At 35.4% G+C, this 20,351-nt stretch overlaps 1 protein-coding gene across 2 annotated transcripts; it reads left to right on the forward strand.

Moving 5' to 3' along the window:
• The first annotated feature begins 1,069 nt into the window (after positions 1-1,069).
• TWF1 (twinfilin actin binding protein 1) lies at positions 1,070-13,555 on the forward strand. 2 transcript variants are annotated; one of them, XM_058558476.1, is made up of 9 exons: positions 1,070-1,117; positions 3,365-3,442; positions 5,478-5,656; positions 6,858-6,953; positions 8,175-8,279; positions 9,961-10,086; positions 10,351-10,501; positions 10,672-10,793; positions 12,120-13,555. In XM_058558476.1, the coding sequence occupies exons 1-9, from the start codon at positions 1,093-1,095 to the stop codon at positions 12,288-12,290; spliced, it is 1,053 nt and encodes a 350-aa protein (XP_058414459.1). In that variant the 5' UTR covers positions 1,070-1,092; the 3' UTR covers positions 12,291-13,555. The 2 variants fall into 2 exon arrangements, with proteins under 2 accessions (XP_058414459.1, XP_058414458.1); XM_058558475.1 differs by lacking the exon at positions 1,070-1,117 and adding an exon at positions 1,618-1,713.
• The last annotated feature ends 6,796 nt before the right edge of the window (positions 13,556-20,351 follow it).

Here is a 20,351-nt window from a genome sequence, read left to right on the forward strand (position 1 = left end):
CTTTTCTCCTCCTCGGGGCTGAGCATACAGTGGTCTCTTCTAAGCATGAATACGGGAGTTATTTTTTCTCATCAGTACTTTTGAGCAATACCAACTTCCTTAAGCAACTTTCCCTAGTCACCAGGACATGAATCAGTCAAAAAATTGCAGTTGAACTCTGCAATTTTCTCTGTGCTCAGCAACGCAATCAAAACTAGTAAATCAGGGTGAACTGTTGTGTCAGGAATTTGGTTAGAACGAAACTCCTCCCTACATTTCTTAAATCCAAACCAGTCACAAAACTCAGATTAAATTATGCTTATTCCGGAATAAGGGGATCTGTTTGAGAAATAGAGTTTAGATAACAAGGAACAGAACATAGCAACCATGTTTGCTATGATCTTTATAAAGAAAAACAATTGCAGGCCTGCTAGTTAATAACTAATTAAAAATACATTGTATTTGAAGAGTGATTTTGTTAACTTGTCCTTCTATTATTGGCCTGAACAAAGTATTTGCTGATAAACAGATTGCAATTTTGTACGTTTGTCAATTCAAGGCCCTTGAAACAAAAGACCCAGCTTTCTACCTAGGAAACTACAATCTAGGAGTGGTAGAAAAACAGTACAAAAATAACTTCTAAAATTATCCTTAGAAAGGGAAACACATGTTCATAAAAACAAAACACGGAAAAGAACTTTTAGTAATATCTGCTGTTACCTTAGGAATTTATCCAAGTGAATCATGAATAATTACTTGATCAAAGAATAAACAGCCAATCTTAAGCAGAGCAGTAGGGCTGGTCCCACAGCTTAGCAGTTAAGTGCGAGCTCTCTGCTGCTGGTGGCCCAGGGTTCTCGGATCCCAGGCGCGCACCAACGCACGGCTTCTCCAGCCATGCTGAGGCGATGTCCCACATACAGCAACTAGAAGGCTGTGCAACTATGACATACAACTATCTATTCCAGCTTTGGGGGGAAAAAAAATAAAACAGAGCAGTATTACAATTTGCAATGGTAAAACTGACTAGGAAGGAGTACTCAAGTTAGCAAATCTCCTCACGCTGTGGCTATCTCTTTTTGGAATGAAGAGAAGGGAAGACTTGGTCTCTAAATGGGCCCAACTTCAAAAAGAAAAGGTAAGTCAATTTAAAAGCGTGGGAAAATTTGATGGGAGCCGCCTATATATTAATTCCCATTTTAAAAAATGGGGCTGAGAGTGACCCTTCACATTAAACTGTATAGATTACAGGAAGAGTTAACCGAGGACATTGTGCACATCTTTTTTAAGCTGAACGTGTAGGTTCAGTAAAATGGTTATTTCCATTTTTGAGCATCCTTTTGCTAAGCCAGCAAAGGACGCTGTCGGTGGGGTCGCTGACGGGCAGACACCAGAGGGCAGAGCCACCCCGCCGGCTCTGTGGCGTGTCACCACTGTGGAGCCGTAAGAGCGGCGGCCAGTGCCGAGGGCGGGGACCCCGCAGAGACCTGGCGGCGAGCGCGGGAGGCGGGGACCAGCAGCCACGCAGCCTGCAGACCGCGGGGGCGACGGGTACGCACGTGGACGCCGTGGGCCTCGGGGGCGGGGCGGCCGCGGGTCGCAGGCCGATGACGTGGCGGGGCCGGCGGAGGAGCCGCCACTTCCTGGAGCTGCCGGCCGGGGCCGCTCGCTGCACTCAGCGCCGGAGCCGGGAGCGTGCGGCCACCGCCATGTCCCACCAGACCGGCATCCAAGGTAACGGCGCCCGGCGCGGCCCGCGGGGAAGGGGCTCCCGGGAGGACCCGGGCGAGCCGGGCGGGCTGCGGGGTGGGCAGGGCCGGAGTCGGGTCGGGAGCGCGGGGAGGTGGTCTCGCGGGGCGAGCCGGGCCTTGGCGCCTGTCCGCGCTCCCGTGTCCCGGGCGCTCCCGCCTCGCATCCCTCCCAGCCCGGGCCCGGCCGCCGCCACGTTTCCGACGGACCCGAAATTCGCAGGAGCGGAGGAACTTGGTTTGCGAGGCGGCCGGGGTGAAGGGGGCGTGCCTTCCACCGTCCCCGACGTTGGCCTCACTTTCCCCTTTTCCATCAGGTAGGGAAGACTTGGAGCGTGGAGGCGGCTGGGGCTCCTTTTGCTTCGAGAGACGGGCCAGTTTTCCTTTTCACGGTCCAAAGGAGATGGTTACAGGATTTTGATTATGAAAAGAAAGTTGATAGAATCTTTTTTTAAGTTTCTAGTAAAGGTGCTTCCCAGACTCTTCCGCATTTTTTTCCATAATGGGAACATGGACTGTGATCTCGGTCTGGGTGTTTGATCTTCTTCTTAGATCAAAGTATCCCAGGGAACTGGAAAGTCTTATCTATGTGGCTGCATTTAATCATCCCGTGCTGGCAGTTGAAGGTGCAATTATATCTGACGTCCATTATTTCCTGGTTTGAAAATGGGCAGTCTGGAAGCGCTCACCTCATCAGAATCAAATAATATATCCCGGGGTTACTCGCGATCGCTTAACGAGTTCTATTATAAACCCAAGCTCTTCCTGTTAATAGACAACGAATCTTTGCCCCAGATGAACACTTAATTCCGTTTTGTTCTTAAGAGCCTTGGACACCACCCCACACGTCCCCCTGCTCACACAAACACAAACAAAATAGTCTCAAATCTGTAAGCACTGTTTTATTTGTCCGCGATAGTTTTGATATTTAAATATGTAAATATTGACTTTCATGCTTGAGCCTTATAGCATGCACTACTTAAATAGTGGTTCTTGCTGTCAATATGCAACCCAAGAACGAAATCGAAGCTTTAATAGGGACACTAGGGTTAGATTATTAAATATGTATTTGCTCAGTGAGCTTACTCCAGCTTTTTGAGAAATATAAATTACGAAAGTATAACCAGAAGTATAAGATTGAATGCATTTTATTGATTTTCCTTAATCAGGATGGGATATCTAATATTTACTGTTGTTTTTAGTGGGAAAATGTAGAAAATGAATTAATGAAGGAGATGTCTGTTTACCATAAGCTTGATATTGGACTAAAAGAGAATGAAAGCAGATTTTCAACATTTTTCAAACAAAGATGTTTTTCAGAATTGTAATTTGTTCATTATTGGGTTTGAATAACTTTAATGTATTCACTTCAGTGTTATTTCTGTGATGGAATTATCTAGCTAAAACAGATTAGAATTAATACTAATAATAGTTTTAAAATATGTTATTATTTATATTTTTTAGCTGCATACAATTTTTATGTTTTATAATTGAAATTACTGATAAGAAGATGCTACATATTCAAGATTTTTTTTTCTTTGTATTATAGTTCATTTTTTCCTCATTTAAGTAGCATTAGAAAGTATTAATACATAAGTATAAAAAATAGGTTTATTTTTTTTTATCTTTTTCCGCAGCAAGTGAAGATGTTAAAGATATTTTTGCCAGAGCAAGAAACGGAAAATACAGACTTCTGAAAATATCTATTGAAAATGGTTAGTTATACATTTTAAAATATTGTTTGTCCATGGATTATTGGGTGTTATATTTTTAAACTTCTAAGTTGTTGTCAATGATTTGAAGCATTAAGTAATGTGAAGCAAGTTCAAAGCTTGCATTTAGGTAACTTGGATCTTATACATTTTGAGCATGTCCCATGGGCCCCTGCTTACCTTCTGAATCCTATAGCCATCAGGGAAACAGAAAGATACTGTTTTTGGTGTGACATCTTCCTCTTTTATTTTTTTGTGTCTCAGTTTCTGCACCACAATCCATTTCTAATGTCAGTGCTTCCATCTTTGGAATGGAAATCAGTAAACAGGTGATTATCCAAACAAATAGTTACTTATGAATTGTTATTCAGTAAAGTTAGTTTTGAAGTAGAAACAAGGGATTTCAAACTCTCCCATTTTCTCCACTTGATTGCAGTCTGTGCCACAGAAATGTTCCCCTTGTTTTGGGAAAGTCCTGAGAAGCTAACAAACTAAATTGATCCTTTCGGAATAATTCTGTAAGCAGGGAAATTGGTTAGGTGGGAGAATCTTTTCATACGAGTAAATCTGAATTTGAACAATTAATATTATAACTGCTTAATCACGAATGAATATGTTAAAATATTCCATTGGCCTAATTTTTTAAATACCTTGAAATATTTTGCTTTGGAAAAATAACTTGTTCTTTTATAACCTGAAGTAAATCTAATTTGCTTTCCATTTTCTACTTTTATATTAAAAATACCAGAATAGTTTGAACAATATGCAGTTGTTCTACTTATATTACCACACTTTAACAGGAATAAACATACACTGTAAGCAGCATATTTTAGAAATACTGAGCTAAAATTTTAAATGCCATCACTTCCTGAGTAGTTAAGTAACTAAAATGAAAAAGTTAATCTAACTAGCATCTCTACTGAAGGAAAATGACGCTACTCCTTAAATCATTATTTTCTGGTTTTAGTTTATTTTTGCTTTAGGAAAATTTTTTAAATAAGGAAATTACAAAGAATAAATAATGTAACAAATACATCCATCTCCCCTTAAATTAATAACTGCTAACGTTTTATCATATTTGTGTCAAGCCTTTTTAATTTAATGTTTTTGTGATATAAGAGCATCCACGTTAAATAATTTCACTTCTGGACCTCCTTCTCTTGAGGCAACTATTTTAGGAGTTTTTATATTTGTGCAATCTGTTTTCTATATGTATCCCTAAATAACATACAGTGCTGTTTTGAGTTTTTAAGTTCACATAAACTGACATCTCACTCTGCATCTTTCTTTTTTCTGTAAATCTCATTTTTTGTAATTAGGTTTGATAGAGAACTCACTACATCTTTTAAAATATGAATAGAATTTTATCATATGACTATGCCACATATTATATGCCATTCTCTTATTGATGAACATTTAGGCTATTTTTGGTTTCCACTGTTAGTATATAGTGCTGCAGTGAACACTTTGTGTGAGAGACTCTGTGCAGAGTACATTCACAATTTTACTTGATTGCCAAATAGCACCTCAGAGTGCCTGTACCAATTTATGCTTCTGGGCAAATTTTAAAACTTGAAGCATTATGGCCAAATAGGAGCTAAACCTGTTTTTTTAAAAAATATTTCTTACTGTAGAGTTCAATGTTAATTTGAGAAATTATACCTTTGAGTGGTAGTATGCTTATTTAAATATATTTTGTTGTTAACTTATAGCATAAAGCATTTTGGAAAATAGAATATAATCACCCATTCTTCAACCATCCATTTCAATTGTTTATGATCCTTTTTATATGTTCCTTTCTAGTACTTTTATATATATAACATTATTTTAACCATGCTAGTGGTAAAAATCTTCATCTGTTTTAATACTACTTTATATCATAATTATTTTATGTTGCAACCTTTTTCCTTTGAACTTATTGATGTGAATAATAGTAATTAGGAAATAACTATATATTAATTTATTCTTCTATTCTTTATTACTCCACCATTTGGTATTTCAACATATTCATGTATTTTTTAAAAATTGTTTTTTGTAGAGAAACTTGTGATTGGATCATATAGTCAGCCTTCAGATTCCTGGGATAAGGATTATGATTACTTTGTTTTACCCCTGTTGGAGGACAAACAACCGTGCTATATATTATTCAGATTAGACTCTCAGAATGCCCAGGGATATGAATGGATATTCATTGCGTGGTCTCCAGATCATTCTCATGTAAGTAATTTTTTTGTACCTTGTTTAACGTTAAATGCTAGAAAATTTTTTTCTGAAACAGTCCTAGGCCAAGAGAAAGTTTAGAGGCAATAGTCATTTCCCATAGAAGGGAATAATCATGGAGAAAAATCCTTGGATTGGTAATGTGGAATCAGGAGTAATGTGCTTAGATTCAGAAGTCTTGCTCTTGAAATCAATAGAATTATTATTGAGTTTTAAATTTAAAAATTTGTGGCAATTATAAATGACTCTATGGACCTCTGAAGAATAAAGCTAACTACTTTGAGAGTAATAATTGTAATAATTCTGAGGACTAATTGAACATTATATCAAGTATTCTTGATAGATACCATTCAGATGATGGGCATGTACACAAACAAGTATTTCTTTTAAGGAAGTTAGAAGACTCACTAAATAAAACAAAAGACAAAATTAATATATGGATACTGGCCAATATTTTAAAGATTAATTCTCTTGTTTCTCTTAGAAAAATAGTAATTTTTAAAGTTATCTAGATATCATTCACAAAATTCATCCCTCCTCTTTAATTCCATATATACTGTCTGAAAGAAATACTGGATTTGACCATGTAGGATTATGAAATGATTTCTGTTGGTTGGCAGTTACCTTTAGTAGTTTTCATACTACTAAAGATAACATTTAGCATTTCCGTAGATGCTGTTAGACTCGTTAATAACCATATGTATTAATTCTTTCATCTTTGTGTCCCTTATAGAATGATGGCATCGCTATGCTATGAATATTTGATTCTTAACTTAATTAGTAATACCTGATCTAGATTTGATTTGAGTAAAATGTCAGTGTCAAGGTTACTTAATTTCAGTGATGTTTCCTCTTCATATTTTAAAGTAGTGTTTTACATAGTTTTTTAATTCTTGAACTCATTTTATACTTTGAAAAATGAGTAATTTTTTTAAATTTAGATTTTTTTCACTTTTTGAAAAATATCTCATATTATAAATTGAAATTACCTTAATAGCCATTGATATTTTAGTTGCTGGTGTTATGATGGTTATTTATATACACATACTTTAGCATATTACAGTCAGTGACTTCAGCTTTATCACAGTTTATTGTATTTTTAATGTGCTTGAAGATTTTAATACATTCAGAAAATGCTTTCTTTTATAATGATAGTTTTCATCTATAAACTTCTAAGTAAACTTTCACAACTTACTAGGTTCGTCAAAAAATGTTGTATGCAGCAACAAGAGCAACTCTGAAAAAGGAGTTTGGAGGTGGCCACATTAAAGATGAACTATTTGGAACAGTAAAGGTAAAAAACTTACACTTTTATGTTGATTCTATATGTTGCAGTTAAAATGATTAAAGAACTCCTAGGTAATTAATGTGAATTCAGAATGATGAGTCTGTAAACATAATAAGAGAGAAAATATTGTTATATTTCATATGATATGCAAGTAAACTGAAACGTACTTATACTTTTAAAATATGTTTGAATCTCCTTTGTTAGATTTCAGAAATTAGAGTATAGACTTCAAGAACTAAAATATACCTTAGAGATCATCTAGTTCAACCCCTCATCTAGCTCAACCTTTTCATTTTAAGGATGGGGAAATGGGCTCAGAAAAATGACAGACTACTTGAAAGAGACAGTAAATTTTAGGTGTTTTGGACATTTATATCCATGTTGTGGAAGCAGTGACTATATTATGTTAACCAGAACATTGAGGCAGATAAATTGGTAATTGGGATAATTAGTTTCTTAATTAATAAATTTAAGTAGTTAAATTATGGTTAAGAATTTACTTTGTTATAAAATTTATATGGTAAATACGTATATTTGTACATAAACAGACAAATTAAGAAGATCGAAATATATTTTTTGAACAGGTTTTTTTGTTGTTTAAAGCTTTTCTTCTGATTCAGAAAGTAATACAATCTAGTGGATAGAGCACAAGACAAGACTAGATGGGAGTACTTTGCTTGTTCACCTTTAATTGTAAGATGGCCTAGTTTCTCAATTCTGTCTTCCAAACTACAAAGTTTGGATGAAAAGTAGACCTCTTTGGAATTTCTTTTTCTTTTAAATATGAACTATAACCATTTTCTCTGAATAATTATAGAGAAATTATATAAATTATTATAAAATAGAATTCAGAATCTGAATATGTTGATTGTTAAATAATTATAGGGCAGGCTTCCCCAGAATGTTAATTATTAATTGTCCTGTAGAGTGAAGCATGACCAGATTCATCATGTGGCTGGCATCACCAACACCATACTCATACAAAAGATTTAATAATTATAAAACTTTATCAAATGAAGAGTAAATACTCCCCTTAAAAATGTTTGAAACCTAGACAATGGAGGATTTAAAAAAATGAGAAGAAATAGTAACATTCTTGGTACAATTTATTTTCAATTAAGATATTTTCTTTTCTGTTAAATTAATAATTTTGTTTTTCCTAAAGTAACTTCACTGAGGTTTCACTTCTAAAGAATCACTCATAACAGTCCATTTCTGTGCTTATAGGAAGATGTATCATTACATGGATATAAAAAATATTTGCTGTCACAATCTTGTCCTGCCCCATTGACTGCAGCTGAGGAAGAATTACGACAGATTAAAATTAATGAGGTAAATTACAATTTTGAAACCCTTGCGAGATTTTAAGTGTTTGGAAATACCATATTTTTAATTTATAGATGTAGAGGTAGCTAGAGAAATTAAGTTAGGTGGCTTACATTTGTTCTGTTTAGTATAGAGACAAGACTATATGCTCAATATGTTTTCAGGAAAAAAAGCTAAAAATGAATATTACACTTCATGTCAATTTCATAAACAGTTTTCTCCTGTCTTTATAATGTATGTGACAGAATAGTGAATCTTCCTGTTGGAAGTACAACTCTGTTTTTAACTTTGTACTTTGAATACTAAATAAATGGGGAAAGTGTGTGTTGCCCACTTAGTACAAAGAATATTATAGCTAATGAGGTTGCCTGAAGCAGGTTTGTTGTGTTGTTTCAGAGAATAGTGATGACTAAAGAGAATAAAATATAAATATTATAGGATGTTTAGGATTTCTAGAAGCTCTATAAATTAACTTCCTTGAACACTACTTAGATGGGTATGTGCATTTATATATGGGAGATGGTTATTTGAGTACTTGTTTAGCATATTAGAGTTAATAAATTTCATCCATATTATAGTTTATCATATTTTTAATGTGTTTACTGCAGCCGTTCTCATTACAAGTTAGAATAGCTACTGTATTTCTACTGGGATTTTACAGAAAACAAGTAGCAGAAACTGCTATTCACTAGTCTAACAGACTAATAGGTATCAGTCTGGAAAGTGATTGAATATTATTTAATGTTAACCTGATAGCAAGGATCTATCTTTATATTATTTTAACTCAAGTTATTTGAGTAGAGATTTTTATGTGATTTTTTTTTTTTACAAATTTGATAGTTTGTTTTATTCCTTGCAATCAGAACCCAGAGGATCGTATTGGGGTATGCATTTGCATATGTTTTATGATGTTTTCATTATCCGATATCATTTATGCTGTAGAATCTCCATGCATTTTTTTAAAAGTAAAATTTCAGTTTGACTTTCTGTTGCAACACTGCAAATGAGACCCTCTACTAGCTATCATTTATCGAGTATAAAATTCTTAAACATGTGCCTTGAAAGCTTTCTTGAAGTACTCTGTTCTTCCAGTACATGCACACCCGTGTTCTTGGTAATAAAGCTATAAGTCTGGAATTTCTGCAGTAGTATAATTTGTTGAGCTATGTTGTGTCTTTGTATACTGTTTGTATTCCTTTCAATTCAGTGCATGATGTTTATGTTGCATTTTATGTCTAACAGAACAAAGTAAAGTTCTGTACATATTGTATAGATATCACCCTGTTCATAAATTTTATTAAGTAAAGTTTTGTAATTAAAGGTGTAATCTGAAGACACTTCAGAGAGCTTATGTAGCTCAGTGCAATTGTGCCAAACCAAACATATAAACAAACAAAACCCCCAAAGCCCCGCTAGCGCTGCAAACTCACTCAAATGTTCACTCCCAGCATTTTCATAAAGATGTGTCATGCACCCTGCATGTTGACAAAGTGCTAGCAGAACATGCACAAATGTGAAAAATTATTTGCTTTTTAAGTTCGTAGTGTTTTAAGTGTTAATTTTAATTATATTAAAATGGGCAAGAGTGGAATGACACTCATTTATAGAGGTTGGGTTTTTTTATCTTTGCCATCTGACACTGCTAAATGCTAAAACTTCATCAGTAAATTGAATCTGTCATACTTAGGTACAAACTGACGTGAGTGTGGACACTAAGCATCAAACACTACAAGGAGTAGCATTTCCTATTTCTCGAGAAGCTTTTCATGCTTTGGAAAAATTGAAAAACAGACAGCTCAACTATGTGCAATTGGTAAGAGACATAATGATTATTATGAAATGGCTGCTCTTTTTGGTAGCTTGTGGCTTGTATAAGGTTTATTTTTGAAGAACTTAAAATTTTTTTATTTGCTTCCTGATTATTCTTTATTCATTTTTTTAAACTACAAAAGCAATATATGTTCATGGTGAAAAAGTCAATCCTGTATAAGTTTCCCCTTATTTCTTAATTTTTCATTATAAATTTTAAATTTCTGTGTATCTGTTTTAGTGAATGTATTTTGTTTCTTATTGACAGGAAATAGATATAAAAAATGAAATTATAATTTTGGCCAACACAGCAAATACAGAACTAAAAGATTTGCCGAAGAGGATTCCCAAGGATTCAGCACGTTACCATTTCTTTCTGTATAAACATAACCATGAGGGAGACTATTTGGAGTCCATAGGTATATGATACATTATTTTTAACATGGTAGTTTCAGTTTGCTTATTGATATTTCAGCATTGTATTCTTACTTATTTATTGCCCAGAGGGCTCAGTTGTAGTTTTATGAGGTTTAGTGTTTACTTTAATTGACATGCTGCTAATTGTATTTATTATTATTTTAACTTACAGTTTTTATTTATTCAATGCCTGGATACACATGCAGTATAAGAGAACGGATGCTGTATTCTAGCTGCAAGAGCCCTCTGCTAGAAATTGTAGAAAGACAACTACAAATGGATGTCATTAGAAAGGTAATTGCCTACCTGTTTGTTTATCTAATTTATTTTATCTAATTTATCTTATTAATATATTTTTTATATAATACCTATTTATTTTAAATTTTTCAGTTTTTGCTAGATTTTTGTCTTTTCCATGTAGTTCTTGATGTATTGTGATTTATAAATGAAAACTGTCTTCTTCTTGTCATCATGAATCCTTAGGATCTCCTCTACTCTAAGTGCCTGGGGATGACCTATCTTGACCCCAGTCTCTGTATAGGTCTGTATTCTCTAATGTGTAGCCATAAGTTACATGTGGCTGTTTAAATTTAAATATAAATTAAAATTAAATAAAATTTAAAATTCAGTTCCTTAATCACATTAGCTGCATTTCAGTTGCTCATCTTATTAGCCACATGGGCTGGTGGCTACTGTATTGGACAATGCAGAATTTAGAGAATATTTCCATGCTGCAGAAAGTTCTGTTGGACAGTGCTATTAGAGCTACATATTTGTGATTGTTTCAAGACTCGTTATTAATAAGGAACTACAGTCTCCATTTATAACTGAATCATGGGATGGTTGAGAATTTTGCCAGTTGTTGGGAAAGGAGAAAATGGGTATAAACACATGAATTTTGGGAGCTAAGTTACCAATTCTCTTAAATTTATTTTCTTAAATGTAGATGAGGCATGGAGAAAGATATGGTTTATTCTTGGGCCCTTCAACTCTTAAAACACAGGTCCTTAACAAACTACCAGTGTTTTAGGTACTGAACCCTTCAAGGTTTTTAAGTTCTTAGGTATCACCTTCTATAGCAGGGGCTGGTTGACTTTTTCTACAAGAGAACCAGATCGTGAATATTTTAGGCTTTGCCAGGCCACATATTGTCTTTGTCACATATTCTTCATTATTTTGTTTTGTTTTTACAACCCTTTAAAAATATTAAACACTTGCTTACCTTGGACTAGATTGGACTTGCACACCATAGTTTGCTGACCCCTCCCTAGAGTGATTTCAAGTGACCCAAGTAATGAAGGGGTCATGAGTAATGTTTCTTAAATATATATAATGTACCAAAGCAGAACAGCTTGAGAATATAGTGATGGCTTCTACTTTTAAATATTAGCTAATTTGGAGAAGAAAGAGGGAACCAAATGGAAGGTGATTATATATTCAGGCAACTCCTTTAGCTGCTTCCTCCTTCCCCAAAAAAGACGAAAGTGAAACTATTTACATATGGGTATTATGTATTTATTTGTGAGCATTCACACCTGAAAACTGGCTTGTTGCTTATATTGTTTTGAATGTTGTGCTTTTTCATATTGCATCACACTTTACTAATTTCATCTCTTATAGATCGAGATAGACAATGGGGATGAGTTGACTGCAGAATTCCTTTATGAAGAAGTACATCCCAAGCAGCATGCACATAAGCAAAGTTTTGCAAAACCAAAAGGTCCTGCGGGAAAAAGAGGAATTCGAAGACTAATTAGGGGTCCAGCTGAAACTGAAGCCACTACTGATTAAAATCATTATATATTACAATACTAGTTTTTTTAAAAGTCAGCTTTTAGTACAGGAGAACTGAAATCATTCCATGTTGATATATAGTTGGGAAAAAATTGTACTTTTTGAAAAATAGCACTTTTCACTTCTGTGTGTTTTTAAAACTAATGTTATAGAAAACTCATGATTTCTATTTTTGAGTTAAAGCTAGAAAAGGGTTCAACGTAGTGATGTCTAATTTTGTCACACTGTTTTCATAGAAGTGTGATGATTCCACACTTTCACATAATTCTTAAAATTTTATATAGTTGGGCCAATTCCAGAAAGTCTAGTGTCTCAAAGTAAGATATACTTATTACTCTTTAGTGAGACATCAAATTTTTTTGTTTAAGGGAGAGAGAAAGACCTTAAAATGTTCATACTACTTAATGAATATGTTAAGGACCAGGTTAGATTATTTTCTAAGCTGAAAACTTTGTGCCTAGGAAAAGGTGGAAAGTTGCTCACTCTGAGGAGCAGTGCTAACTCTCAGATTGTGGGATCATATACTTTTAGCAATAGTGCTTTATTGCAGCAGTCTTTTCTATTTGACTTTTGGGTTATTTAAAAGGCATTAAAATTTCAGAAGATCAGCTCGCTCTGAAACCTTAAGGGTACTAGATATTTTCTATACTGCAGGATTTCTGATGACATTGAAAGATGTGTTTAAACAGCTGTAGTAAATTCTCTTTCTAGTGCTTTAAAATATTTCCTTTTCAAAAGTAAGTCATTTCATAATAAGTAATGTGAGGCCAAATATTTATGTTCAGATTGAATATTAAATTAATATTCAAAAGCAAACAAAAGTAAAGTCAACAATAGTGAAAAAGTTTTAAACATCAAAATTGATTTTTCTCCGAAATCATATATTTATAGACTAATTGTGTTCTTTATCACTTTTGAGCAAATATTTGGATTTAATAAAATTGTTTTAAAGTCCTAGTACTTATCAGTCTAACACCGATAAACACTTAAGAATCTTGTTTCAATTTATATCTTATTTCAAAACACATTTAACTGTTTTCTAAAGCTTTGCCTTTTCAGTTACAACGTACAGAGATTTTGAGCCTCATTTTTCTCTGATACTTGAAAATAGAGGGAGCTAGAACACTTCATCATGTTCAATCTGTTAAACCTGCTGCAAGAGCCATCACTTTGAGGAGTTTTCTGAATGAACTGTGGGGATCCAGGATTTAGAATTTCTTAATCTAAACTTTATGCTGCATAAAACATATCAGAAATGCACATTTCATGAAACACTCATTTTTACACCTTATTTAAGGTAATATATGCACCTTTCAGAAATTCAATGTGTGTTCAAGTAAAACATATTAGAATAATTATGGTTGACAGATTTTTTTTTCTAGAGTTAAGAATATTTGTGTGGGGTTTTGTTTGTTTATAAATAATCAGACTATAATATTTAAACATGGAAAATAATCAACACTAATGTTGCACTTGTTTACTAAAGATATACTTTAAGTTGTTCCATGGGTTACACATATAGACACAGATACACACAAATTACTGCATTGATAATCCTGGGGCTGTGTTGCATACCACAGCTGAAGCTGTTATTTTCAGTCAGGAAAAATGTTAACCTGCCGTGAAAGTATAAAATAATTTAGTAGTGAATGTTTTTCTGTACCATCCATGTGCAATTATATTCTAAATTCCACTACACTACATGAAAGTAAATGGACATTCCAGAATATAGATGTGATTATATAGTCTTAATTATTATTAAACCAATGATTGCTGAAAATCAGTGATGGATTTGTTATAGAGTATAACTCATTGTTTACAGTATGTTTTAGGTGGCATCATCATAATAGAAGGTGAATAAAAATATTCCCAATAAATTTATATAACAGTGAAGAATTACATGCCTTCTGTGGACATTTTATAAGTGCATTTTATATCGCAATAAAAGTTTTTTCTCTTTAAATTGTGTACTAGTATAACTTTTTTTTATAACTTTTTTTATAACTTTCTAGTATAACTTTTTTTTTAATGTTTGGATAATTCTGCATAATGCAATACCTGATGATAGGTTAGAAATCCCATTCATCTATTCATTTGTTAATTAATCTGTCTGAATCAAAAAAGATTCTAAATAGCTTGAGACCTAGGTAAGTTGTGTCAATAGAGTGCTTAATTCAGATAAGAACTTCCCCCTGCTGCAGGAATAATGAAAATGCCACGAATGTTGCACAGTTCCTACTGAGCCAGAAGCACCCCAGTTCAATAGAGTGACCAGCATCCTTGATGCTAAACTCTTAAGATAGACTTGCTACGCATTCATCCAGCAAATAATTGAATGCACTCACGTTTGCAATTCAGTATCAAATTGATCCTTTTTAGGGCTGTATTAGAAAATGGATGTCTTTGGTAGCAGTTTTACAAAAGGTGGAGAAGTCCTTAAAAGGGCTGATTTTAAAAACCGTTTTTTAAAAGTTAAGTTCTCTAAGGCATTTCTACTCAGAACTAAAATAATGGGCCTGAGGTATGTGTTGTAGTCTGATATATTTTCTTTCACACATTTTGCATATACAGCCACACATCATAAGGACCGAAAGGTTCTTTTTTAAAAAGTACTGATTCTGGGGCTTCATATCCAGAGATTTTGATACATGTGGTGGGCCAGGGAGTCACATAGTTGCACAAATCATGTGTAGCCATGACTGGGTGCTGTTTGTCTTAAATGGTATAAATTGAGGGGTTTTCTTTCTCCATTCAGTCAACGAACTTGATGAGTATTATTGTGTACTGGTGTATAGCGGTTATGATTGCGGTAGCATAGAATAAAATCTAGTCCTTGCTGTTGTCCACTAGCTTCTGCATGACTTGGCCCATGGCTCGCTCCACCTCCCTTGTTCAGTCTGCTCCAGCTCGGCTGCTAGCTGTACCCCTAAAGGATCGTTGGTAGTTTGGGAACATTGAATGTGCTCTTCCCACGCTGGATCACTAATCCAATATCTACATGTCTTTCTCCCTCACTTAATGCAGGTCTCTGCTCAAGTGTCATCTCCTTAGAGAGGTCTTCCCTGACCCCCCAAGCTGATTGTACTCCCTGTCCCTCTTTCGCCTTAATCCTGCTCTGTTTTTCCTCACAGCGCTTAGGAATTATATATCTATACATATGTTATTTGTTTCCTCCACTAAAATACAAGCTCAGTTGGGGGAAGGGACTTTGTTTTCTTCACTGCTGCATCCTCAGCACCTAGAACAGTGTCTAAGACATACATAGTGGATACTTGTTTTGTTGAATGAATAAAAGAATGAGAGATTTTACCTTTCCTCGTAGAACAGGGGAAAGGAACACATTCCAGCAGTGGTAGGTGCCGCACAGAGGCTCTGGCCTCCGTCACCATATTTCTGGCCAAAGCAAACACGACTAGACAGACAGAGCCTCTTGCCCTCTGAAGACCATGGTTTTTACCACAAAAGACTCCAGTACTGACTCATTGCTGAGCAGCATGTGCCTTCCAGTGGGGATCCTCATTCAGCCGACTCTGCTTTGGAAAGACCAAGACCAGCCTCTACTCAATTGCTAGTGCTGATAGACCACCATCTGCACTTGCTAGGATTCAGCCAGGCTGTAGTTTCTTATAGAACTCTGGATGCTTAATGAGAAGAGGCAAGCCATGAACAGGGGTTAAATTAATTTCTTTCCTATTCCCAAGCTGTATGGATCAGACAACACGGGTCATATCTTTACGTATGTGTGGGTACGTGTGATGCTGCCACCTACCGGCTATATGACTGAATCAGTTACGTATTGCTACCACACTAATGCGTAACAAACGACCCCAAAATGTAGTTGTTTAAAACAACAGCAATCATTTTTCACAAGTCTACGGTTGACCGACTTCTCTCCTATATCCGTGGTGACCCGGCAGGTTGGCTGGTCTGGGAGGACCTCACCTGAGATGACTTGTCTCTGCTCCGCATGGTCTCTCAGCAGCTGCATGTTAGTCTGGGCTTGTTCTCAGGGCCGCGGCAGCATTCCAAGAGAGAGAGAGAAGTAATGCTCAAGGGCTCTTGAGGCTCAGGCTCGGAATTGAAATATCATTTTGCTGCATTCTATTGATCAAAACAAGTTACAAGGCCATCTGGATCTAAGGATTGGGGAAATAGACTTTACCTCGTGATGGGAAGAATTACAAAACCATATTGCAAAGGGCATGGATATGGGGAAGAGTGAAGAATTGTAATCTAACAAACACAATGAACATGAGGAAGAAGCTACTTAACCTTTTGGGCATCAATTTTTTCAATAAGGAAAAGCATAGAACCTATGTTATGTTTATTAAATGAGATCATGCTCTTAACATAATGCTTGGCACAACAGTCAGCTCTCAACAAATGACAGAGAAGATGGTTATGATCAATATGATGACATAGATAGAGCGTAGCGGTAAAGGTTACAGACTGATGCCGGATGCCTGAGCTAAAATCCCAGCTCTGCAATTTATTAGCTGCACAGTCTTGGGCAAATTACTTCACTTCAATTCCCTCATTTGAAAAATGTAGATAAATAATATTAGCAAAGTCATAGGATTGTTATGAGGATTAAATAAGTTAATAAAGTGAAAACACTTTGAACAGTGCTCATAATTGTTTAGTAAAAACAGTGTAACATATAACTTTTAAAAATTACAAGTTTATAAATTAACATATATAACATTATTAATTATTATTGGAATATTATGGGAACGCAGAGGAGAGGCACCTATTTCTACCTGGGGAATCAGAAAAGACTTTGTAGAGTAGATACTTGCACTGAATCTTAAAGAACTGATAAGAGTTTGCCAGATGGACAAGGGAGGTAAGGGCATTCCAAGCAGAGTAGAAGGATGGACAGTGTGCACAAATACGCAGAGAGCCATGCCATGGTCAAGAAATTCCAAGGGGTGCAGTTTGGTTGGGAGAAAAGCATATTTCAGGCCAGTAGGCTAAAAAGGAGAACTAGAAAAATTTAGTCATTTGCATATGAACAATATTTGAAACTCTATCATTAGACAACATAGATAGGTCCAGAAAGAAGGGAAGAGTACCCAGGATAGAATCATCAATATTAATAGAGTAGAGGCGGCAGAGAAGCATTCAAAAGAAGCTGCAGAACACTCAGAGAGGCAGGAGGAAAACCAGAGAGCCAAGAGAAAAGAAAGCTTCAAGAAAGCTTTCGGAAATTTACTCAAATTAAAATGAAACTAGGTGACTTCTGCTTTCACTAAGAGCAGATCAAGTAACTCACATCAAACCTCCCCCTGAGGAAACTAGGGAAAAATTCTACTCCTAGCATCAGTGTTAAGAAATATAGAAGCAAGATCCAGGAGAAGATAGAAATGCAGAGATGAATCCAGCATCTGGTGACTGCTGTGTCCCTGGGGGATTTGCCAGTTCTGGAAGAAGCTATGAACAGATGTGTATATGTATTTGTTTGAGTACCTGTTTTCAGTTCTTCTGGATATACACACAGGTGTGGAATTGCTGTGTCATATGGTAATTCTATGTTTAACTCTTTGAGGAATTACCAAGCTGCTCTCCACAATAGCTGCACCATTTCCATTCCCATCAGCAATGTACAAGGGTTCCAGTTTCCCCACATCCTCACTAACAATGGTTATTTTCCATTTACTTATTTCTTATTATAGCCATCCTAGCGGATGTGAAGTAGTATTTCATTGTGGTTTTGATTTGAATTTCCCTAATGACTAATGCTGTTGAGCATCTTTTCATGTGATTATTGGCCATTTGTATATCTTCCTTGGAGAAATTTCTGTTCAGATCCTTTGCCTATTTTTTAATTGAGTTATTTGCATTTTTATTATTGAAATGTAAGAGTGCTTTATATATTCTTGATAGTAGATTCTCAAATATCCCATTCTGTGGATTGTCTTTTTGCTTGCTTTTTTTTTTTTTTGTTAGGAAGATTGGCCCTGAGCTAACATCTGCCAATCCTCCTCTTTTTGCCAAGGAAGACTGGCCCTGGGCTAACATCCATGCCCATCTTCCTCCACTTTATATGGGACGCCGCCACAGCATGCCTGACAAGCGATGCGTCAGTGCGCACCAGGGATCCGAACCGGCGAACCCCGGACTGCTGCAGCAGAGTGCGTGCACTTAACCGCTTGCGCCACCGGGCCAGCCTCAGTCTTTTTGCTTTCTTGATAACATCCTTTTATACACTAAAGGTTTAAATTTTGATGAAATCCAATTTATCCTTTTTTTTTTCTGCTTGTGCTTTTGGTGTCATATCTAAGAAACTGTTGCCTAATCCAAGCACATGAATATTTACACCTGTGTTTTCGTCTAAGGGTTTTGTAATTATAGCTCTTACCTTTAGGTACTCCATCCATTTTGAGTTAATTTTTGTATGTGATGTGAGGTAGGGGTCCAACTTCATTCTTTTGCATGTAAATATCCAGTTGTCCCAGTACCATCTATTGAAAGACTATTTTTCCCCCACTGAATGGTCTTGGCAAATAATGGACTATATATGTGAAAGTTTATTTTTGGACTCTCAATTCCATGTCATTGATCCATATGTCTATTCTTACACCAGTAGCACACTGTCTTGATTACTTAGCTTTGTAATTGGGAAGTGTGAGTCCTCCAACTTTGTTCTTTTTTTTTAAAGGTAATTTTGGCTATTCTATAAGATGTTAGCTGTGCTTTTCTTGGTAGATGTCCTGTATCAGGTTGAAGAAGTAACCTTCTATTCTTAATTTGTGATTTTATTGTGAAAGAGTATTAGATTTTGTGAAATGCTTTCTTTGAACCTATTGATATGATCATGTGGATTTTGTCTTTTATTCTATTAAAATTATGTATTATAGTTACTAATTTTTGTGTGTTGAACCAACCTTGCATTCCCGGGATAAATTCTACTTTATTTTGGTGTCTAATCCTTTTTATATGTTGCTAGATTCAATTTTCTAGAATTTTAGGGGGACTTTTGTGTCTACTTTGGGCACTGCTTTTTCCGTATAAGTTTTATTGTGTGTTTTTCATTTATTTCAAAGTATTTTATAATTTGCCTCATGATTTCTTCTTCACTCACTGTCTTTTTAGGAGTGTGTTGTTTAATTTACATATATTTGTGAATTTCCCCAAATTTCCTTCTGTTATTAATTTCTAATTTCATACTCCTGTGGTTGGAGTACATGCTTTGTATGATTTCAACCCTTTTAAGTTTATTGAGACTTGTACTATTCCCTGGAACCTATAAACGTTGCCTTATTTGGTGAGTGGGTCTTTGCAAATATGACTAAATTAAGGATTTTGAGATGAGGAGATTATCCTGGATTATCTGGGTGGGCCCTCAATATAATCACATGTATCCTTGTAAGAGGGAGGCAGAGGAGATTTGACTACAGACAGAAGAGGAGAAGATAATGTTACAATGGAGGCAGAAATTGGAGTGATGTGGCCACAAGCTGAGAATGCTGGCAGCCAGCAGATGCTGGAAGAAGAAAGGAATGGATTCTCCCCTAGAGCCTCTGGAGGGAGTGCAGCCCTGTCAACACCTTGATTTTGGCCCAGTGATACTGATTTTGGACTTTCAACATCTAAAACTGAGAGGGAATAAATTTATATTGTTTTAAATCACCAAGATTGTGGCAATTTGTAACACTAGCCATAGGAAACTAATATACTTGTTTTATGGACTAACATATGGTCTATCCTGGAAAATTATTCATGCGCAGCTGAGAAGAATGTGTATTGTTATTGTTGAGCAGAGCGTTCTATAGATGTCTGTTAACGTCTATTTGATTTATAGTGATGTTCAAATATTCTGTTTCCTTGTCATCTTCTACCTAGTTGTTCTATCCATTAAGTTTGGTATTAAAGTTTCTGATAATTATTGTTAAATTATCTATTTTCTCCCCCAATTGTTTCACTTTTTGCTTCCTGTATTTTGAGGTGCTGTTGTTAGGTGTATAACTATTTATAGTTGTTATATCTTCTTAATGGATTGACTCTTTTATCATTATAAAAAGTGGTTCTGTCTCCAGTAACAACTTTTTGCTTGAA

This window comes from Diceros bicornis, chromosome 17, assembly GCF_020826845.1.
Source record: "Diceros bicornis minor isolate mBicDic1 chromosome 17, mDicBic1.mat.cur, whole genome shotgun sequence".
NCBI lineage: Eukaryota > Metazoa > Chordata > Mammalia > Perissodactyla > Rhinocerotidae > Diceros > Diceros bicornis.